Source organism: Empidonax traillii, unplaced genomic scaffold (genome assembly GCF_003031625.1).
Source record: "Empidonax traillii isolate 1590-97213 ecotype Southwest subspecies unplaced genomic scaffold, ASM303162v1 scaffold60:size2069287, whole genome shotgun sequence".
Lineage (NCBI taxonomy): Eukaryota > Metazoa > Chordata > Aves > Passeriformes > Tyrannidae > Empidonax > Empidonax traillii.
In genome coordinates, this window is record NW_020955253.1 from 1,403,763 (window position 1) to 1,422,344 (window position 18,582).

The 18,582-nt window shown below is 37.0% G+C and overlaps 1 protein-coding gene across 4 annotated transcripts in view; it reads right to left on the reverse strand.

Moving 5' to 3' along the window:
• Window positions 1–18,582, reverse strand: part of TENM3 (teneurin transmembrane protein 3) — an 869,819-nt gene that overhangs the window by 313,419 nt on the left and 537,818 nt on the right. For all 4 annotated transcript variants that reach the window (XM_027879901.1, XM_027879899.1, XM_027879900.1 and 1 more), the window contains one exon: window positions 2,097–2,399. In XM_027879901.1, the coding sequence (XP_027735702.1) occupies window positions 2,097–2,328 (232 nt within the window). In that variant the 5' untranslated portion in view covers window positions 2,329–2,399. The remainder of the gene's footprint in view (window positions 1–2,096; window positions 2,400–18,582) is intronic.

Below are 18,582 nucleotides of genomic sequence, written 5' to 3' on the forward strand. Positions count from 1 at the left end.
CATATCTATACTCTATTTCTAGGCGGGGGGGGGAGGTGGAGGGGGGGGGGAGAGAACCCGAAAACCACAGGAAAGCATGTTTTATATATTATTTAAAGTCCTCTGGAATGACCTTCAAGACCTTTTTCACAAAATACTTCCCATGCCAGAAGCTGAAAATTCTCAGTCAAAGATGAATCAAAGGAATACACTACTTAGGACTGCAAAACAAGCCCTTTATTACCTGACCCTATCAAACCTGCAGGTAGTCCCCCAAAGGTGCCACACCAGCCTGCATTACAGGAAGCCAATAAGCGATAAAAAACGAATTGAAAGGATAATGAGGGAAATCAAATGGGCACAGATGACAGTGCTGAGACCACTGAAAGGTGAAGAGGACATTATACATCCCAGACTACCATTTTAGGCCTATAGACTTGTAATTTATTGCGTATTGGGCAATAAGTATTGGCTAAATACTATGTGCTTTTCTGAAGAAAGGGAAGAGGGAATAAAACCCAAGGCTCAGTGCACTACCATGTGTCACATGCCAGACCACATAACTTCTTCCAATTTTTATTGCTATTTAAAAAAGAATAGCACTCTATTCAGGCAATAGTTTATGAATTCATTAAATAAATGGTGCCTGTTTTGTTATAATTTCCTCACTAGTACTAAGAAAGTGCCTACAGTACAGGTCTTAGAAAACTTCCTCCTGAATTTACCTCATAAAAGGAATGATGTCAAGGTGACTAATGACCTGAAAACTAGAAAATAGTGATGACCTGAAGTTTTAACACATCACAGAAGCCAAAAATAAACAGCAGAAAGTAGACTACAGTAGCAGCAAGCCTCAGCTACATAAGCCTAAGAGAAATATTTTTATTTGCCTTACAAACATTGGTAGGCAAAAAAAGTCAACACCATCTGCCCAGCTCTCTTTCTAATGTTATTCTATGCGGAACAAAGAAAAGACACCAATGGGGAAAATAATTTTAAACATTCTAAAATTAAAACTACGGACTTCCTCACAAGGAGAAAAATTTATTTTTCCATACCTAAATCTATTCTTGCTTCTGCATAAAAGAGAAGATAGATTTAAACAGAAGACTGAGGCTTAGGTTCACATAGTTCTGGGCCTAGGTTTATACTTTTAGATAGCTGGGCTGCAGTACTCTCCACATGTTCTAACTTTTTTTTTTCCCCCTCCTTATAATAAGTAGCTTAGTTGTGGAAATGTAAAAGTGTCAATTCCAGACACTACAGTTTTGAATCCTATAGTGATGCGTAAGCGCTGAACCCTACCTGGAGCCAAGTTCAATTTCTCAGAATCACTGAGGTCCAAAGGGACCTCTTGAGATCATCTAGTCTTTAACCCTCTGCTTAAGCACAGTCAGTTACAGCAAGATGCCCAGGATCATAGCATCTCCTTGGATAGACTTCCCATGTCTTTCCAGTGATGGACATGGAAATCCAACAGTGAGCTTTAGCAATTTGTTACTGTCTGGTTACATATCATAGATATCCACTGAAAAAATTCTCCAACACCCTACAATGCGTAAATTGTGAACTAATTCACCTTACTCACTGCACAGAGCTCTGTTACTGCCCTTGTGAGCTAAAAGATAAAGGCACTGAGCTAATGCATTATTTGGACACTCATCCACACATACTATGTTTCCACAAACCTATTCATAGGGCTTGGCCTTCTTGAAACAGGTGTATTTGTTTATTTTTAATAATTTTATAGCTATTTACACTTTAGATATACAGGAGTGTGAAACTTTTGGGAAATCTGTTAATGAGCTGATTAACTGGGGGTCTAGTTTTTGAATTTTAAGGCCTGGATGCTTCACACTTGACTCTGCTATATTGTCACTGACCCATTGCCCAACATGGGCCATTTACTTCCTGTGCATCATATATTATTTATTTCAAAGATAGTACAAAATGCTTCCCCATATTTGTAAACATTTAGGGAGATAAAAGTGAAGTGTACTATGTGTGTAGAATATTATCAAAACTGATGAAACTGATATAATGGCATACTCTTCCTGCAGCAAGAATACCTTGGACCTAATGAATTTACACACTCTGAATTAAAACATCTTGCCTACCTTGTCTGGTATACTCATCTGCTTCTCTGTGGACCAAATCTTTTACCCGGTTTCCATACAGCAACCTAGAGGAATCATGATCAAAAGCTTTCAAGGTTTCACTGGAGCTGTAAGACTTCTGCGTGGGCACTCTGCACTCCTCATTTTCTGCAGAAGAATTTGTATAGCGCCGTTCCTTGTCCCGTCTGCTCTTTGTCAGGGAGCAATAAGGCCTACGTTCCTTCACATCCATACTTCATTCCTTCTCTGTGCACATCAGTCCAGCTTATTTGGAAGTCTTCTCTACATTCAGCTTACATTCACCTATAATAAAATTAGAAAGACAACCACTGATGTGTTACAATGATCTCTAATTGCTGTAATTGCTCCCTAACTGCCTGGAAGAGAGAGAAAGATCTGCTCAGCAATGAGTGAGAAGCACTTCTGTGCATATCTGCGAGACTTCCCAGAATTCCACACACAAGCTACCCTGATCTAAAGCACGAGCAAAGAAATTCTTGTGAACAACAACACAGTACTACTGAATTTTATACAACAGATTAGAAGATCAAAAGCAGACTGAGAACTTGGAAGAAAAAAAATGTAGTTTTTCAGTTTAAGGAACGCGTTACTTGCCTAAATTTAATTGTATGTAAGTTGTTTTTCCTTCTGAGAAGAATGTATGTTTTAAGAACAAATCTGACTTCCTTCTGCTTGTCAGAAATTTGTGGGTTTAATATTTGGGTTTTTTATACTTCTTTCTATACTTTAAGACTTCTGTGACTTTATTGTAATTTCTAATTGAAGAATATTGTTCTCATTAAAGAACATGAACACATGATTTCATGGCAAGCTACAAAAACATTTTAGGTGATGTTCAGGATGGTTTCTCCAAGCCAGTATGTTCTATATAAGTTGTGCTGGAAAGCAAGAAAATATTTCATTTGTATATGACAGAAAAAGTTTTTCCTTCCCTCAAGTTTTTCAGGAATATTACAGTAAGAATCTTAGTTTTATGACTATTTATTTTTCTTTAATATTTCGTTACACTTAATTTTCAAAATCAGACTTAACCCTTAACCAAAATACCTGCATTTCTGACAGAAAGAAACAGTCTGTAAATTTTGCTTTTGTTTTTTAAAGAGAAGTGCTAAAATAAAATAAAGAATATAATTTGTATCTTTAAACAGCTGACAAAACATCTAAACAATTTGAATATTTTGCAACTGCACTTTTTTAATTGATACTTTGATATTTCTTGTTTAATACCTTAATATACTAGAGTTCTCTCCTTTGTCTTAGGGAGAACTTTCTCCTTAGTGCCTAACAGTAGAAAAATAAAACTGAGACAAGCTAAACTAAAAAAATACACAACTGATTATTTTACAAAGTACTATCAGTCAAGTCCTTTGTGATGTAGAATTAAAATGACAGTTTACAGCACATACTACATAGCAACAGCAACCTCCATTTACACTCTTTTCAGCAAAAACAAGGTTGCTTTATATCTCTTTACTTATTTAAACATATAATATCAAACAAATTAGCTGTCACTTAGAATATTTTAGAGAATATTTACTACAAAACTATAATTCAAGCCTGTGAATGGCAGCCAGTCCTTTATCATCCTGCTTTGAAATTTTCCAAAAAAGCTTCTGCATTTCTTGACCTATGTAAATCTCAATTTAGACTAAAAAAAGTAACAAAGACTTTCATTTAAGCTTCTAGTTTTATTTTTATTTTCAAATGTTAAGTGGTTAAAAAGAAATTTCTACATGATCAGAAAAGACAAAGTTTTATAATAGAACAATTAATTTAATTATGACTGTGTAGGTATCTGTATGACCACATAGCACACTTTTTTAGGCATCTGAAATGCTCAGACTTTAAAATATTTGATTAACTAATGAATGTAAGTTCTTTCCACATGAAAACAATTTTCTAGGCATTTTATAAACTTTGCATTTTATTAACACTAAACTGAATTGTAAATTTAAAAATAATTATTAAGAAATACACACAGGAATTCTTTTGCCAGTGTAAAGACTTTGTGAAAGCATATCTCTCCTTTCATCTAAGCCTTTCAAGACTTTAAAGGGCCACTAATTCCTAGCATCTCTAAATTGCACCATAGGAAAAATGATGCACACTATTCATCGTCCAAGATTAAACAATTTTAATATTTTTTCAAGTTTTCAAAATACTTTATAACGTTAAAAAAAAAACCCACAACAAAACCCAAACCAATAAATCAAAATTTTAGCACAACATTTTCTTACTATACCAAATTGAAATCATCAAAGATTTAATCTTTGCTGTAGCATGGAGGAAGTACTGATGTGTTTCCCACAGAAGTCAATGAATACAATAAAATTTCAAAAACCAATTCTCTGAGTTATGTATTGCCTGTCCAGGCAAAGGATGAAAAGGTTAAAAAAAATACAAGCTGTTTAACAGTACCACATTATGGAGACACTTTAGCGGTGATTACCCTGCCACAATAATGAAGACTAGCCGATTTTTTGGGGGAAAAAAAAGAAATAAAAGTTAGGATTTAAGAACCTGATCTTTTTGAATCTGGCATTATACAAAACACCTGTTTAATTTCAGTAATCTTTAACTTTTAAAACTAATAGTATCTCTTAGCAAGTCTCAGGAAACAGTTATCATCTTCAGGCTCCTGTCTTTGAAATTACTTCATCAATGAATTACTACACATATCTAAAAGAAGGCAGAATAAAAGCTCTCTTACAGATCTGTCTACAAATAAATGTTCTCTACCATGATCAGACAACATGCACAGAGAGAGAGCACAAATATATTTGCAGAACACAGAAACAAATATCTGTGTTACTGTTTGAGTAAGTCAGAAGTGACAAGTCAAACAAAAGACCTGCAGATGGCCTTGTAAGATCTTAACTTGTCCCATTATAAATCACCACCTTTTTACACCCCTCACCCCCAAATAAGAGAACTATTTTCAAATATTGAGAAAACAATTTTAATAAAAGAATTCAAACTGTCATTTACTGCATCTGTTCAGCTTCTTTCTTGTAAAGATCACTGTATCTTAAATATTAATAAATTTTCCCACTGAAGTCTTCAGATTTAAATGAACAACTGCTGCACAAAATTGAACACATTTTCTTTTTTTCTTCTCCTCTGCTTTCTGTAATACAAAAGCAGCATCTTTGGGGAGTTCCCCAAATGCATAGCAACTAATTTGAAAAATCTGATTAAAATTTTAAAGGAAATAAAATTAAATTTATTTTGTGTTATAAAAACACTCGCGTTCATCTGCAAAGAATTTTTGCCCGTATGTCAATATTTATGGTCTATCAGATAGCTTCATTCCAACTAAATTAAGGAATTTTCATGGAGCAATATTTACAAAGCTACTGAACTACTAACTCACACACTCACAAAAAAGCATGTCACAACAGCCGTGCTACAGAACAATACACATTATATTGCAGTGCTAACCTAAAATGGCCTGCTTACACTGTAGAAAATCGAAAGAGATTTAACTGCTGCGTGCCGTTACTTCAAGTTTTGGTCTAATACTTTTCAAAGTGTAAAAACTGAGGATGCTCGTCTGTGTCACTGAGCATTGGGATCTCCCATGACCTTTTCAGTGATCTCTCCAGTGTTACCGGCTCCTGGCTGAATTACACAGGAGGGTGTTCGCTAATCACCAGACTGACATGTCAGCTCTTATACAGTCATGTTCATCCCATTTCTTCACACTGCTTAGCTGATTGCAGACTCACACTGTACGTTCTCCAGTGTGAGAAAAAACTCTGAATTTTAAAAATGGTTTGAAACGATAAGGAGGAGATGCTCATTTTAAAATTAATACTTAAATATTTCTTTCAATCTAATTTAGCAGGGAAGCAGAAGAACTAGAGAAGCAATTCTTGTCATGACCAGATGACTGGGAACAGAGAGCTCATTCCCTTTTGTGTCAGGGTACATTGCAGACCTCTGACATAATTAGCACATTTAGCACAATATTTAATTTCCAAGTCAGATAAGTTACAGACAATTAATAATTAAAATAAATACATTATCACATTTTTTTCTTCTACTTTAAGTGTTGTAGAGACATCAAGTGCAAACACCAAAATTGAGCACACGGTATATTCACACACAAATGTCAAAGCTGACATGGGAGCTTCAATGACTGAAGTCTCAGATACAAAGCTGACTGATGCCCATTAGAAGTTTTACACTGCATTTAAAATTCCCCAAAACAGCCTTTCATCAATTCCTCCTAATCACCTATTGTGACATGAAATAAGGCCAATGTAGTAAAAAGGAAAAAAAAAAAAAAACACCCAAACCACAGGTTTTTTACCTTTTTTACAGTAAAAAAGCCTCAACATTTCAGTTCTACACTGTCATATAGAAAAGCACAACAGACATAAAGCATAGTATGTATTTTAATTGCCAAGATGTAAAAGAGGCACCAGGGTCATGCTACAATGTTATCCAAATTACCCAGGTACAACTTCAGCATGCCTGCAGGTCTTTTAAATTGTTATGGAAAATTATTGCATTTCATTCAGCAGCTTCAAATCTGACTACCTCAAGGGGTTATTACAGTTTAGCCAACAGGATGGCAATCGTGTCTAACATACACAGTGCTCCCTCCCCATCTCTCACTCAGAGAGCCTTCTCCCAGCATTAAGCCTGATTCAATGAACACCAAGGTACCTGACTAAGAAGTCTAAATATACCTCAATATTTTATGCCCTTTGGTACCTAAAAATCTACACAGGTATGAAATAGTAAAGAGGTAAGAAATAAAATGTTTGTTACTAAAATGAAGAGGTAATTGTATAGAATAGATTATGTCACTGCTTGGGTTGATTTGTGGATCTACTATAGTGTGTTTTATAGTCCCTTTCAATGTCTATCTCCAATTTAGACATCTCAAAACATACAAAATAAAACTGGAATTAGTTCTGAGAATAATGAGCATCATTAATATATGCAATGTAGGAACAGAAAATATTTAAAAAAAGGGAAGATAAAACTTGTGCATTTCTTTATTACAGAGGAACAGAGTTTGAAATACTGTTATAAGGAAGGCCAAACAGCATGTCTCTTAGCCTCACAAGGAGAAGCAGCAGTAAGGTAAGCAGCATGCTCTTTGGAGCAGAGCCTATATTTGCTCCCTGAGGCAGCAAAACGGAGACAGGGAAGGAACTTAAATATTACATCACTAATTTCCCTCCTATCACCTGAATCTGAAAATTTAGGCATTTCGAAGAATCATAGTATTCCCAGATGCAAAGGCCTTCATTATAATTGAATTACCATTATGTTTGTTATTAATTACCATTATTACAAATTAACAACTATCACTCTTTTTACACTGACCACTTAGTACAAGCACTGTCTGAACACTGGCTTAGACGGGGACTAAATCTCCTTTCATAATATACTACTATATAAAAACAGGTAGTACAAGAATGTACATAAACACAGGTACTACAAGAACCCTAAGATTTTTGGGAGAAGAATCAGGCTTGAACTTTTTTCTGGAATAAGAGCAGAGGAGGATTTTACAGGCTGCGAGTCAAGACGGTGCCTGTTCTCAACATTGACAATGGTTGCTGAAAATAGCATCTAAGTAGTGCTGTTCAACAGATACATGACTGCAAGTGCCATTATTTTAATGTAATAATAATTTCATTTGAATCTGTAATTGTTTACAGATTAAACTAATGTAAATATTTGCATTAGTTACAAATTGCATTATGTATAATACTTGGATGCCTCTTAATAGGAAAAGAAAAAAAGCAAATTCAACTGATATATGTAAACAAGTACATTAAAAAGCCAAAGTGCAACATGCAAAAATTAAGAAAATCTTCTGTCCACAAAAAAATCTTCACAATTCACACAACTAATCACCCATAAAACCTATTACAAACAAACACTAAGAAAAACTCAAAAAGCATAAAAGAGTGATGAAATTTCCACTTCAATGGCTGATAAAGTGAGATATGTCAGAAATCAACTGAGCTGGAAAAATGACACTTTGAAGAGGTGCTTAGGATGATCTGTAGCCATGGTATGCCATTAGTCAAACTGATGACTCTTAATACATGGACATTTTAGGTCATCATATCTAGAAACTCACTTCTTAATATAAAAAGTCTGTCTTCCAGCACAGACACTAGAGAGGATGCATCCCAAGTCAGCCTTCTTAAGGGGGATTGGGAAACAGATGGCCTGTCAGACAGGCAGTTCACAAACTCCTTAAGTCACTAAATAACCCTACATTTTAGAATCAGATTAAAAACAGACAAACAAAAAACTCAAATAAAAACCCACAAGAAGAATAAGGAAGACCAGTAAAAAATGTTCTGCATTTTTCTGCATGTCAGGGGAACAGAACACTCATATCTACCATGACTACAGGATGTAATGTTAATATACAAGTTACTTTACTTAGTCTATCTTAAAATCTTAACTACATTAGAGACAGAAGAAACAACAAATAAATGTACTCTATGTTCGTTATGGAAGTTTCTTGCAATAAGAGTCGGGAAAATTATCAAGATAAAGAGTTCTGCAGGATTCTGGTTAGTCATAGAGGTTGATGTTCATATAACAATTTTGCTGTCATTACTTAAAATTGAAATCCTTGAGCATAGTGGGGGAAGAGGGAAAGAACATGTGTTATCATGCTTTCCCTCATACAAGCAGAAAGAGATAATGCTCCCTCTGTAATGATGGGAATCAAGGGAGTACTTCTCCGGATGGCATTTTCCTGTGAGGGTACAAAGACCATACAGCAGCATTTGAGATAGAGCTACAGCTATAACTGTGCCCTGGGAGCCCTCCCACAGCAAGGTTACAAACCTTCTGAAGAGAAAACTGAACCTACCCCTGAGCTGGCCATGCACACACAGCGCCCGAGACTGTGATGGCTCTTAAGTCCCCAAACAAGCCCTGCAGAAAAACTGCACCTTGAGGAAGGAAGGGCTCAGACACTGGGCCAACTGCTCTGTAAAAAGGAACAGCCTCTTCAGAGAAACTTGGTATAGAGTTACACTGACATTTTCTCTTCCTCCTTTGGAGGAACAGTGTGGAGGAACTGTCATGAACTCTAATCTTAAGAGGAAGTGTCTGCCTCTAATTTGGGGGATTTGTGTAAGATGCCTTTTATCTCAAAGGGCTGAGAGAGCTAAGTGATAACAAGAATATGAAGACCGAAAGAGTGTAATAATGTGGTGCGCTTCTGTAGAAAGAATGAGGATGAGAATACGTGATGAAAAGACAGAGAGGCAGAGGAAGTTAAGAGAGCAGAAAAGCTGCAGTATAAAGAAAAAATGAATAACAAAACAAGCTCAGGACAGAAGGTGGAAGGAGACAGAATCAGTAGCACTCATTATAGCAACACTTATTAAGACCAAAAAGGGAGTAGAGGAAGAGAACAAAGAAAACTTCACAAAGGGGAAACTTTGTGACTCATTTACTTCAGAGAAAAGTAATGAACTCGGAAAGAGTCAGCACTGGGTAATTCATTACTCAGCAGCAACTAAAAAAGGCCTAAATACTTCCCTCTACTCATTTAAACTTGAAATTTATCCTTTATGACATCATCTCCTTCCGTTCCCATCTTCTACACATTGTTTCTCCCTCACCGTGTTCTTGCTCAGCCTATCTTAATGGTCTTCTAATTTATGCAAGTATAATTCCTTCTCAAATGGTGTCTCCTAAATTTACTTTTGCACCTTCTGAGTTCTTCCAAGTAGTTCTTTTCTGTTGTGGAACAAAGCCACAGAAATCCAGGGATTCTTTAAACAAGCGTGATGGAGAAGTAGACACACGAACAACATATAGCAAGCCACGAACATCAGCAAAGGTGCTCCAGTCCCCAAATCCCCAAGCATGCACAGCACAATTGTTTCTGCATTTCTGTTTGGAGAACAAAGCTATCAGTATGTCAGCTTCATCATCTGAAAAGGCTGTCGATCATTCAACTCCCCCTTCAACAACTCAGAGTTAATTTCAATCTGACAGTAGTGAGGTTTCAAAAACAATACATCTCTCAAGTCACTATAAGGGAAATGAAATATATTGCATGTGACATGCAAGAGCTGGGCATACAGTCACAAGGCTGAGCTGAAAATGCTCTTGTAAAAGTGTCTGGAAATTAAAGGAGGACCTGAGGAAACTGCAACAGGAATGTCATTGAGGACACATGGGAGAGGGAATTAAAAAATAGCTAAGGGTAGGAGCTGAAGCTATGGCTGTGGTGCCATGGCATAGGAGACATGCAGTATCACCCTTAGTTTCCAAGTACAGATTCTCATAGTGAAAACTGAAATTCCACATAAACAGGAGACATTCACAAGATTTTTCTTTTCATAATGATCTGACAGGTAACCAGATTTTTCAGTCCGAGTCACACTATAATTAGAATCCTGTTGCAGCCTGAAGAATTATTTAGTGACTCATCCTAATGAAGAGTGACTACAAAGATTTATAAAGCATGATGCCATTTTTTTTTAATGCTCAAGAACTCTGTTATGTTCAAACTTATCCGTTTGCAGCCCCCCATCTTTCTCAAAAGAGCAACAAATCAAAACCATTCAGATACAAACAAGAAAAGTCCCAAATATGGAAAATCCTGATAGAAACACAAATAGTCTATATTCATACTGTCACAACATTCATTTACTGCTCCTAACACAGTAATGTGAAAAATTATCAGCTACTTCCGACATAGCATGTAGTAAAGCACTGTTTAGCTTGATTATATTTACATTAGCAATACTTTCTACTGTATTTAACTCTTCCATCTATTCAGACTGTATCAGCTGTCATGTGTTCTATTACTCCCCAGGTTCCTGCTTCCCTCTCTGCACAAGCTGTGTCCTCTTGTCATAACCTCTAATTGTCTCTTCTTCAGCACGATCCAACATCAGCTGACAGTAAAGGCTGGAGGTTGTTTGCCCTGCTGGATCACTTCCTTTCTACAATCCCTGTTCTAACTCTCTTCTAGACCATCCCTTTCACTGCATCAGATTTTTAGCTTTACCTTAAAGGTCATACAAAACCTTTCTGTCCTGTAATCACACCATTCCATTCTTACCTCCCAGGTTTTGTCTCCAGTTTCAACAGAACTAAGACTTTGATTAGGGCAAACAAAAGAATAACGCATTTTTAAAGTAAGTTCTTTGGCTAACTATGTAAGACACAAAATTTCCCACAGTAATTAGCAATTGCGTTCAAAGGACCATGTTTCTCTCTGAAAGTGTCTACACAGCCTATTCTGGCATGGCCCTACGTGACTACAACCAAGATCCTCCCTGGTAACAGTACTTAAAGAACAATTAACCTTTAAAAATTCAAAATCTCCTTCAGGAAGCTGGGGAAGTAGGACAAAGAACTACCTCCTGCTGACCTCCTCTTCCACTGGTGTATGTTATTGGCAGGTATGGTACCTAGATGTGCTTCCACATGCCACAAAATTTTGACCATGGGGATGGAGCTGACCTGCTGCTGGCAGAACCCAGTGACAGCACCTGGCCCACTGCACTCACATCTCAGATAAACCAGTCTCAATTTGAAAAAATGCTTCATTGACAAGTGATCCCAGTTTTGCAAAATAAGCACAAGCTTCTGCAGTAAGTACTGAGCAGCTTAACATTATGCTTTTAGGGGGAAGCAAAGTTACTTCTTTAAATCCTTTAAATTACCACTTAATATAATACTAGGAATTTCTTACTACAATAATTGATTAAAAATCCTAATTCAGCAACAGATCTGAAGGTGACTTTTAAAGGATGGGCAATTTCCATCCTTTAAAAATCTCTCTTAATAACATAAATGAAAATTTGATCTCCAAACACATGGACACTTAACTATAACTTAATAATGAAAATATTTCACAATTATCAAATAAATCCTTTTAAGTCCAATAAGAGTTAGTAGAAAAGTTCCACAGTTCAGTTACACCAGAACTAAACAATATATAGTTGCATTTCTTACCCAGTAAGTTTAGCAAGCACAGGTGCAAGACTGAAAGCCAGGAAGACTGCAGGTTTCCACTCATTTATGGGACATGGAAAACACAAGCAGAACAATGAAGAGAATCTTTCCCACAGCGACAGTCAAAACGCCTCAGACAAGTCCATATGGACTACATGGATGGATGAGCCGCCATTTTAATGTCCATCCTGTTTCAAATTTTTCTAATTATTTTTTATTATGAAACACAGAGTGGAACATTAATTGTTTGCATGATCTTATACTTAATATGAAACTGTTAGTAACTTTCTTACTGTATATTCAAGGACACAAATCTCATTGCAGTATAGGCACTTCCAAGCATTAACTTTTGCTCCATTGTCTAGGAAACAGAAAGAGTGCATGGGATGCGTGAAGAGGATCTGGAAGTTGCCTTGATCTACACAATGGAGTAAAGGGGCTCATGTCCCTCCTAAAGTGAATAACTCCATAGCATGGTAGTAAGCCCAAGTTAAAGTTCTTTCCACTACAGTAGCTACACTTAAAAGCATTTCACTTTCAGAAAAAAATTGATAATTTTCTCCTACTCCTAAGGGGCGGTCCAAGACTGAAGAAATGCAGGCATTAGAAAAAGGAGAAAATACCTTACATCTGTACTTGAACTTTGTGGCATCAAAATCTTGTCCCTGTATTTGTACAGCTGAACAACACGCGTAAAAAAGGACAGTACCGACAGATCCAGTCTGTACTGAAAAGTTCTGCCAGCATAGTTGAATTTACTAGAAGTCATAGCTTAAGCTAGCAAAATTTATTGTGCAGATGCAGTGATGCTGACAGAAGAGTGCACTTTTAAAACCACTGATGTAGATAAGCTCTGAGACTGGAGCCGTTCTGATTAATATCATAGGCTCTTAACGCATCCAGGTGAAAGCATGAGCACAGGCAGCAGGGTGAATGAAGGGGTTCAGACTGCTCAGCTATCATTTCTGGACACACTCATCTTCTGGGGAGGTTTCATTCAGCTGAGAACAATGAATGTGCTGCTGCACACCTTCAATTCATACAGATTGCCTCATACAGCTCGTCCTGCCTCATACACAGCTGCACAAAGCTGTTGGGTAGGATTAGTCATACAAGATGTTGTCTGTAAGTTAATCAAGGTTGCCAAGAAGCAGGTATCAGAAAGAAAAATATTTAACATAGGTTATTTGATGGTATTGGGGGAGTTTATATTTCATATGGGTGAACAGGAGAGACAAAGAAAATCTTAGTATCTATCTTTATGCCATTTAATCTCCGTATAACTTAAGTACATGTAATCAAAGAATCCTCACACACACTCTCAACAAGCAGTGCAAACACAAACCAGAAAAAACACTAAACAAACTGACAAACATGAAGTACAGATGCAACAAAGACAGACTTGCACAAAGAGATTGACATATACTGATGGGGACTAGAGCAAAGCAGGTAAAAGAGAAACTGAAAAGGTGAAGAGACATTTTATAGCTCTGTGGAATGACTAGACACATAACCATCAGATCTTAATCCATGTGCAGCTCTTGTTTCCTTAATGCTTAAAAAGCTTAATTGAACGTTACAAAGCTAGTGAACTGTGAATGTGAACATATATGTGCATATAAAAATTATTTTTATATATACAAATAAGAACCACCCATGAAAAACATGCCATGGGAAAAGTATAATTAGAAGTATTCTCTTAAATATAAAGTAAAACCCACTATGTAACTAACCTAAGTCAAGCCAGCTGCATTGGGAAATGCATGTAACTAATCTGAGTTTCCCTACACCTTCAGCAATTGTATATTCCAAACCATCTAGATGCTGATAATTTGTCTCCTCACAAAATTATGGTAAAAGTGACCAAACCAAGACAAGCACAGAGCACTGGAGGAAGGGAAAAGGCAGGAATGTTCTTATAACTATATAAGTTGAGTTTTTAAATAGTCTCTCTTCCATCTCCCCTGAAGAATAACAGCGGATCCTTCCCCATTGGAAAAAAAAAAAAAAAAAAAGTTGAAGTTTTTAAATTTAGGTTACAAAGCAATTTGTCAAATGTGCAAAGTACCCTTGTGAACTTTGAAGCTAGAAAAACATAGGATTGCAATTGCCTCCAAATTTAATCTATGTATTCAACTAAAATGAAATTTATTATGGAAAACAAAATCAGCACTACTAAAAATAGCAAAATATTGCTAGCTATGTATTGCTCTGTATTTCCTAACCTGTTATTCCCTCAGGGCTATGTTCCAATGTACCTGAGGGAGAAATTAGTAGCTTTTGCCCCAGGTGCCAGATTTATCAGGAGATGATGCCTGAGAAATACTGTCTATCAGTAAGTCAAAAACATTGCTGTGAGACTACATCTTCCACCTTCTATTTAAGCAGTTATTTACCTTTCACAAAAGCATGTTATCAACAACAAAAGCACTAAGGGCTGGTACATGACACTGATTTCAGGGCACTGACTGTCCTGCAGAATTGTTAAATTAGAGATTGTGTCCCGGTGATTCAGCAACAGCTACAATATAAGGAACTAATGAAGTAGTACCTTACCTTACCTCACCACGATGTCAGTCCTGAACACTTACACATACCACTTCAGTCTGTGCCGTGCTTGTGATAGGACACAATGCAGTTTCCTTCGAAAGCAATCTGCCAGTCTCAATTTCTGAATCGAACTGAATTTCTGAAACCCTTATCCATAAATCATGAAGCATCTTGGCTTCCTCAAACGAGACATAGTTCAGAGTCGCAAAGTACTGTTTGCAAGAATCCTGGTGATAAAATTCTACAGTCTGGGTTTTCAAGCAGCTACAGGAAAAAAAGACTTGGGAGTCTTTTCAGGGAGTCTATGTTCTCCCTATTGACTGAAGAGGAAGCAAACTGGATTCAGCAGATGCTTACCAGAAATTAAGCTTAAAATGTACTTAAAAAAATAAAAATAATAATAAAAAAAATTGAACACCTTTTTTTTTTCAAAAAGCAAGATGAAGAGCAATAGCAATTGTAAGAGAGATCCCTTCCCTCTTCTCCCCCTTGCAGATGCCCTCAATTAAATACTCATCCAAGAGGACCAACTCTGTTCTCTGGTGTTCCACAACTGAATGGGCTTGAATGCCCCCAGGATCATCCACAACTCTCCTGCTGAAGCTGGGCCTTGGTGCAGCACACAGGAGGGTCATGAGGCCAGGGGAGCAACAAGGAGTGTGATAGGGTTTGGAGAAAGCAGGCAGCACAGTGTTAGCTTACTGCTTGTATCGTCTTTGCTTTATCGCTAAAGAAAAAAGAAAAAGATCTTTTTATCCAGATTTAAATAAGAAGTTTCTGACCTGCAGCTATGACTTCAGTCTGTTTTTGAGTGCATTTGGTAGTAGTGACCGACACAGCTCCCTCAGACAGAAAATAAAAGCCAGATGCACATGATTTCAGAAAGCTTTAATCTAATTGTATATGAAGTAGCCCAATAAATACAATTCTTGCCAAGGCTGGTGAAAGGCCATAGGCTGACTGACTGGTCAGCACAGGGTCTCGAGAGTGCCTGGGCTTGCCTTGACCCAAGCTAGTTTTAACAGCTGCCAAGGGGTTGAGCAATTATTGCCTGGCCTGAACATAAAAATACCGAGGGAATGTCTGAAACCCTGCAGTAATCACTGGGTAACAAGGAGAACCCTTTGTGTCACCTGCAGGTGGGGAAGGCTTTGGAGCAACCCTCAAAACCCAGGCTGGGAACTGATGCGAACAAAGAAGGCTAAAATAAAGCACATACAAATAGCCCCAAGTGGATCCTCATCAAGATGCGAGACCCACATGAACACTCCGCGGTGGAGGGCAGGGAATACTGGTAACTTCATGGAAACACCCCCTCCCCACCACCATTTTATTTCCACCCTCACAAGTCAGAGGAACAACTAACATAAAAAATGGCAGGCACTTGGAAGTTCCCTTTAAAAATCTTAAGTTATTATTAAAGATGCTTTTCTACATCCCATGGACTATTAGATTGTTAAAACATTAACTGGACTACTAGGAAATTGTTATTTATCTATGGCATGTGTCCTTTTAAGTTAAGATTCTGAACTGATCAACAAAGCACACCTTCCCATCCACGAGGAACAGTTTTTAGAAGCAAAGGAGAACTGTAAAGTCTTTGGAAGATTGTAAAAAAACCATTTTTTTCCTGAGAGCTGCAGACTAACTCTCCAGTCACTTTCCACTGCTTTTCCCTTACTCTCTGCGTATGCAAAACCTTTGTCTTTAGTAACATGCAGTAGAGAGTAATGATGATAATGGATGCTGCCACACAAGCTCTCATTTGGGCAATAGCATCTGACTGATGAGTGTTTGTCATTGGACACTAATGACATATTAAACCATGGCATAATTATTACACTCTGCATCCAACTGCCTGCTTTCCAGACTCATAATAATAAGCATCAATAGACTTCAGAATTTAAAAAGGAGAAGAAACTTTAAAGAATATAGTATTAAATTTGATCTACTGAAACAAAAGAACTTTAACCACTGTATCATTAGAAGCTATCTGCTTCAAGGAGACTATAAACAGTCTGTATTTTACGCAGGCAAAACTATGCATGACATCAAGAAAAGCCTTACTGTCAACCACATATCAGTTATAACCAAGATAGTCTTACTGTTTGTCTTTGTTTGGAGTACATTTGCGACTATGGGAATTGGTTTATTCATTTAGATAGATAGGTACTTTATATATCTAATAATTAGACTACAGGTTAAAAGATCTGCTATTGTAACCAACTCATGGAGATTACTCGCTGAAACAGCAAACCCTTTTCACAGAGCTTCTTTGTTCCATAACTGCATAAGACCTGTGACTAATATTAATGTTTATTTCGACACAGATCCTTACAAAAATAAGAAGAAATTATTCTCTTTCTTGATTCTTTGGAATAAATTGCCCTTGCTCCCACAGATCTTAAATACCCATATTCCCAGAGACTGTTTTGCGAAATGAATCCCTTGATGAGCTTCAGAATCAGGCATTTTACAAAAAACCCAGCCCATCTCGATACTCTGCTGCTGCCACCGTTGCTAACGATTACAAGCTTCCAGTACTGTGAATAATTCAGAAACTCATCTGTTCCTTTCAGCGTAAAGACAATGTTGAGAGAAAAAGGTCACTTTTTTTTCCCTTTTCCAACTGACTTTTCTGTCCCAGCACTGGTCCGATCGCATGATACACCTAGTGTTTGACATGCATCCCCTGACAGCTTCTTAGCAGCAGTTAGTCTGTTTAGCTTAGACTCCAGAAATAATAGGAGCACAAAGGAATGACAAGTTTCAGCGGTTACACACTCAGTACCAGGACTCATATTCACTGTAGCTATTTCAGATACTTGATGTACCGGCCTACATTTAATTATAAAACAGGCGGATGCCAGCATACATATTGTAACTGGGCAATCTGGTAGTGATGCACAGAGACAGCGGTACTTGAAAAAACATTCTTAAACACAAATATGAGCAGTATAATCTCCTGTTTCCCAAAGACTAACACCTGAAAATACACCGCTCCAAGCTTTTTTGACAAGTCTGTAAATTCAATGCCACTTCCTCTTTAATCTTGTGATTAACAAGTGCGCTAGAAGGCTGTCAGTATGTACACATACAATATATAGTTTTATTTGAAAATGGTATCTGTCAGAGCAAGACAGACTCATGCAATATAATGTTTCAGGGATTAATTACTGTTTACTTGAGTATTCTTCTCCCTTTACTTAAATTATAAACATTTTTTTGCCAATAATTCTTATTTTAAATGCATACACAAAGGATTTGTATTACAGTGAATGCTTCATCTTCTAAAAGAGATGATGAGTTAAAACTGTAACTTGACATTGTAGTGAACTCTAACATGCACCTGACTGAAGGCTGATGTACTGACCCACCGGTTTGTATTAAACCATGAGGAAAGCTAGAGTATTCTTTGATACTAAAAAAAATCCTAGTTAATATAGTAGAGCATAGCACCTAAGTATTTTTACCCATCTATTTAATTCTTTTCTTCCTCTGCCTGAAATTACCTAAATGATCAAGGAGGATGACCACCTAATGGCAAATGAAAGACTACGGTCCTTTCCCTCTCAAATAAAAGTAAAACCCATAAAAAACCCAACACCCCCTCTACAGGGAACAAACTAACCCCCTCCACAATCCCTAATGTTCAAATAAGGTCTAGCAGGTTATGGTTTGTAACCTGACATCTTTTACCCATTTCCTCCTTTCTCACCAAATAAGTTTAGATATATCACCATGTCAAATTTGGTCTCCCTGGTTTTGCTGAAGGACTTTTCAATGTCTTCATTATTGAGATCAATGAACTCATCTCTCAGGCTTCAGCAGAAAGAAGAGCAGCACTCTATACTGAAGAGGGTAACCTTTCTCCCAAGTGTCCTTCACTCACAACCGCTCAATTTCATAAAAATTAAAAAAACAACCAATCAACCAAAACCCA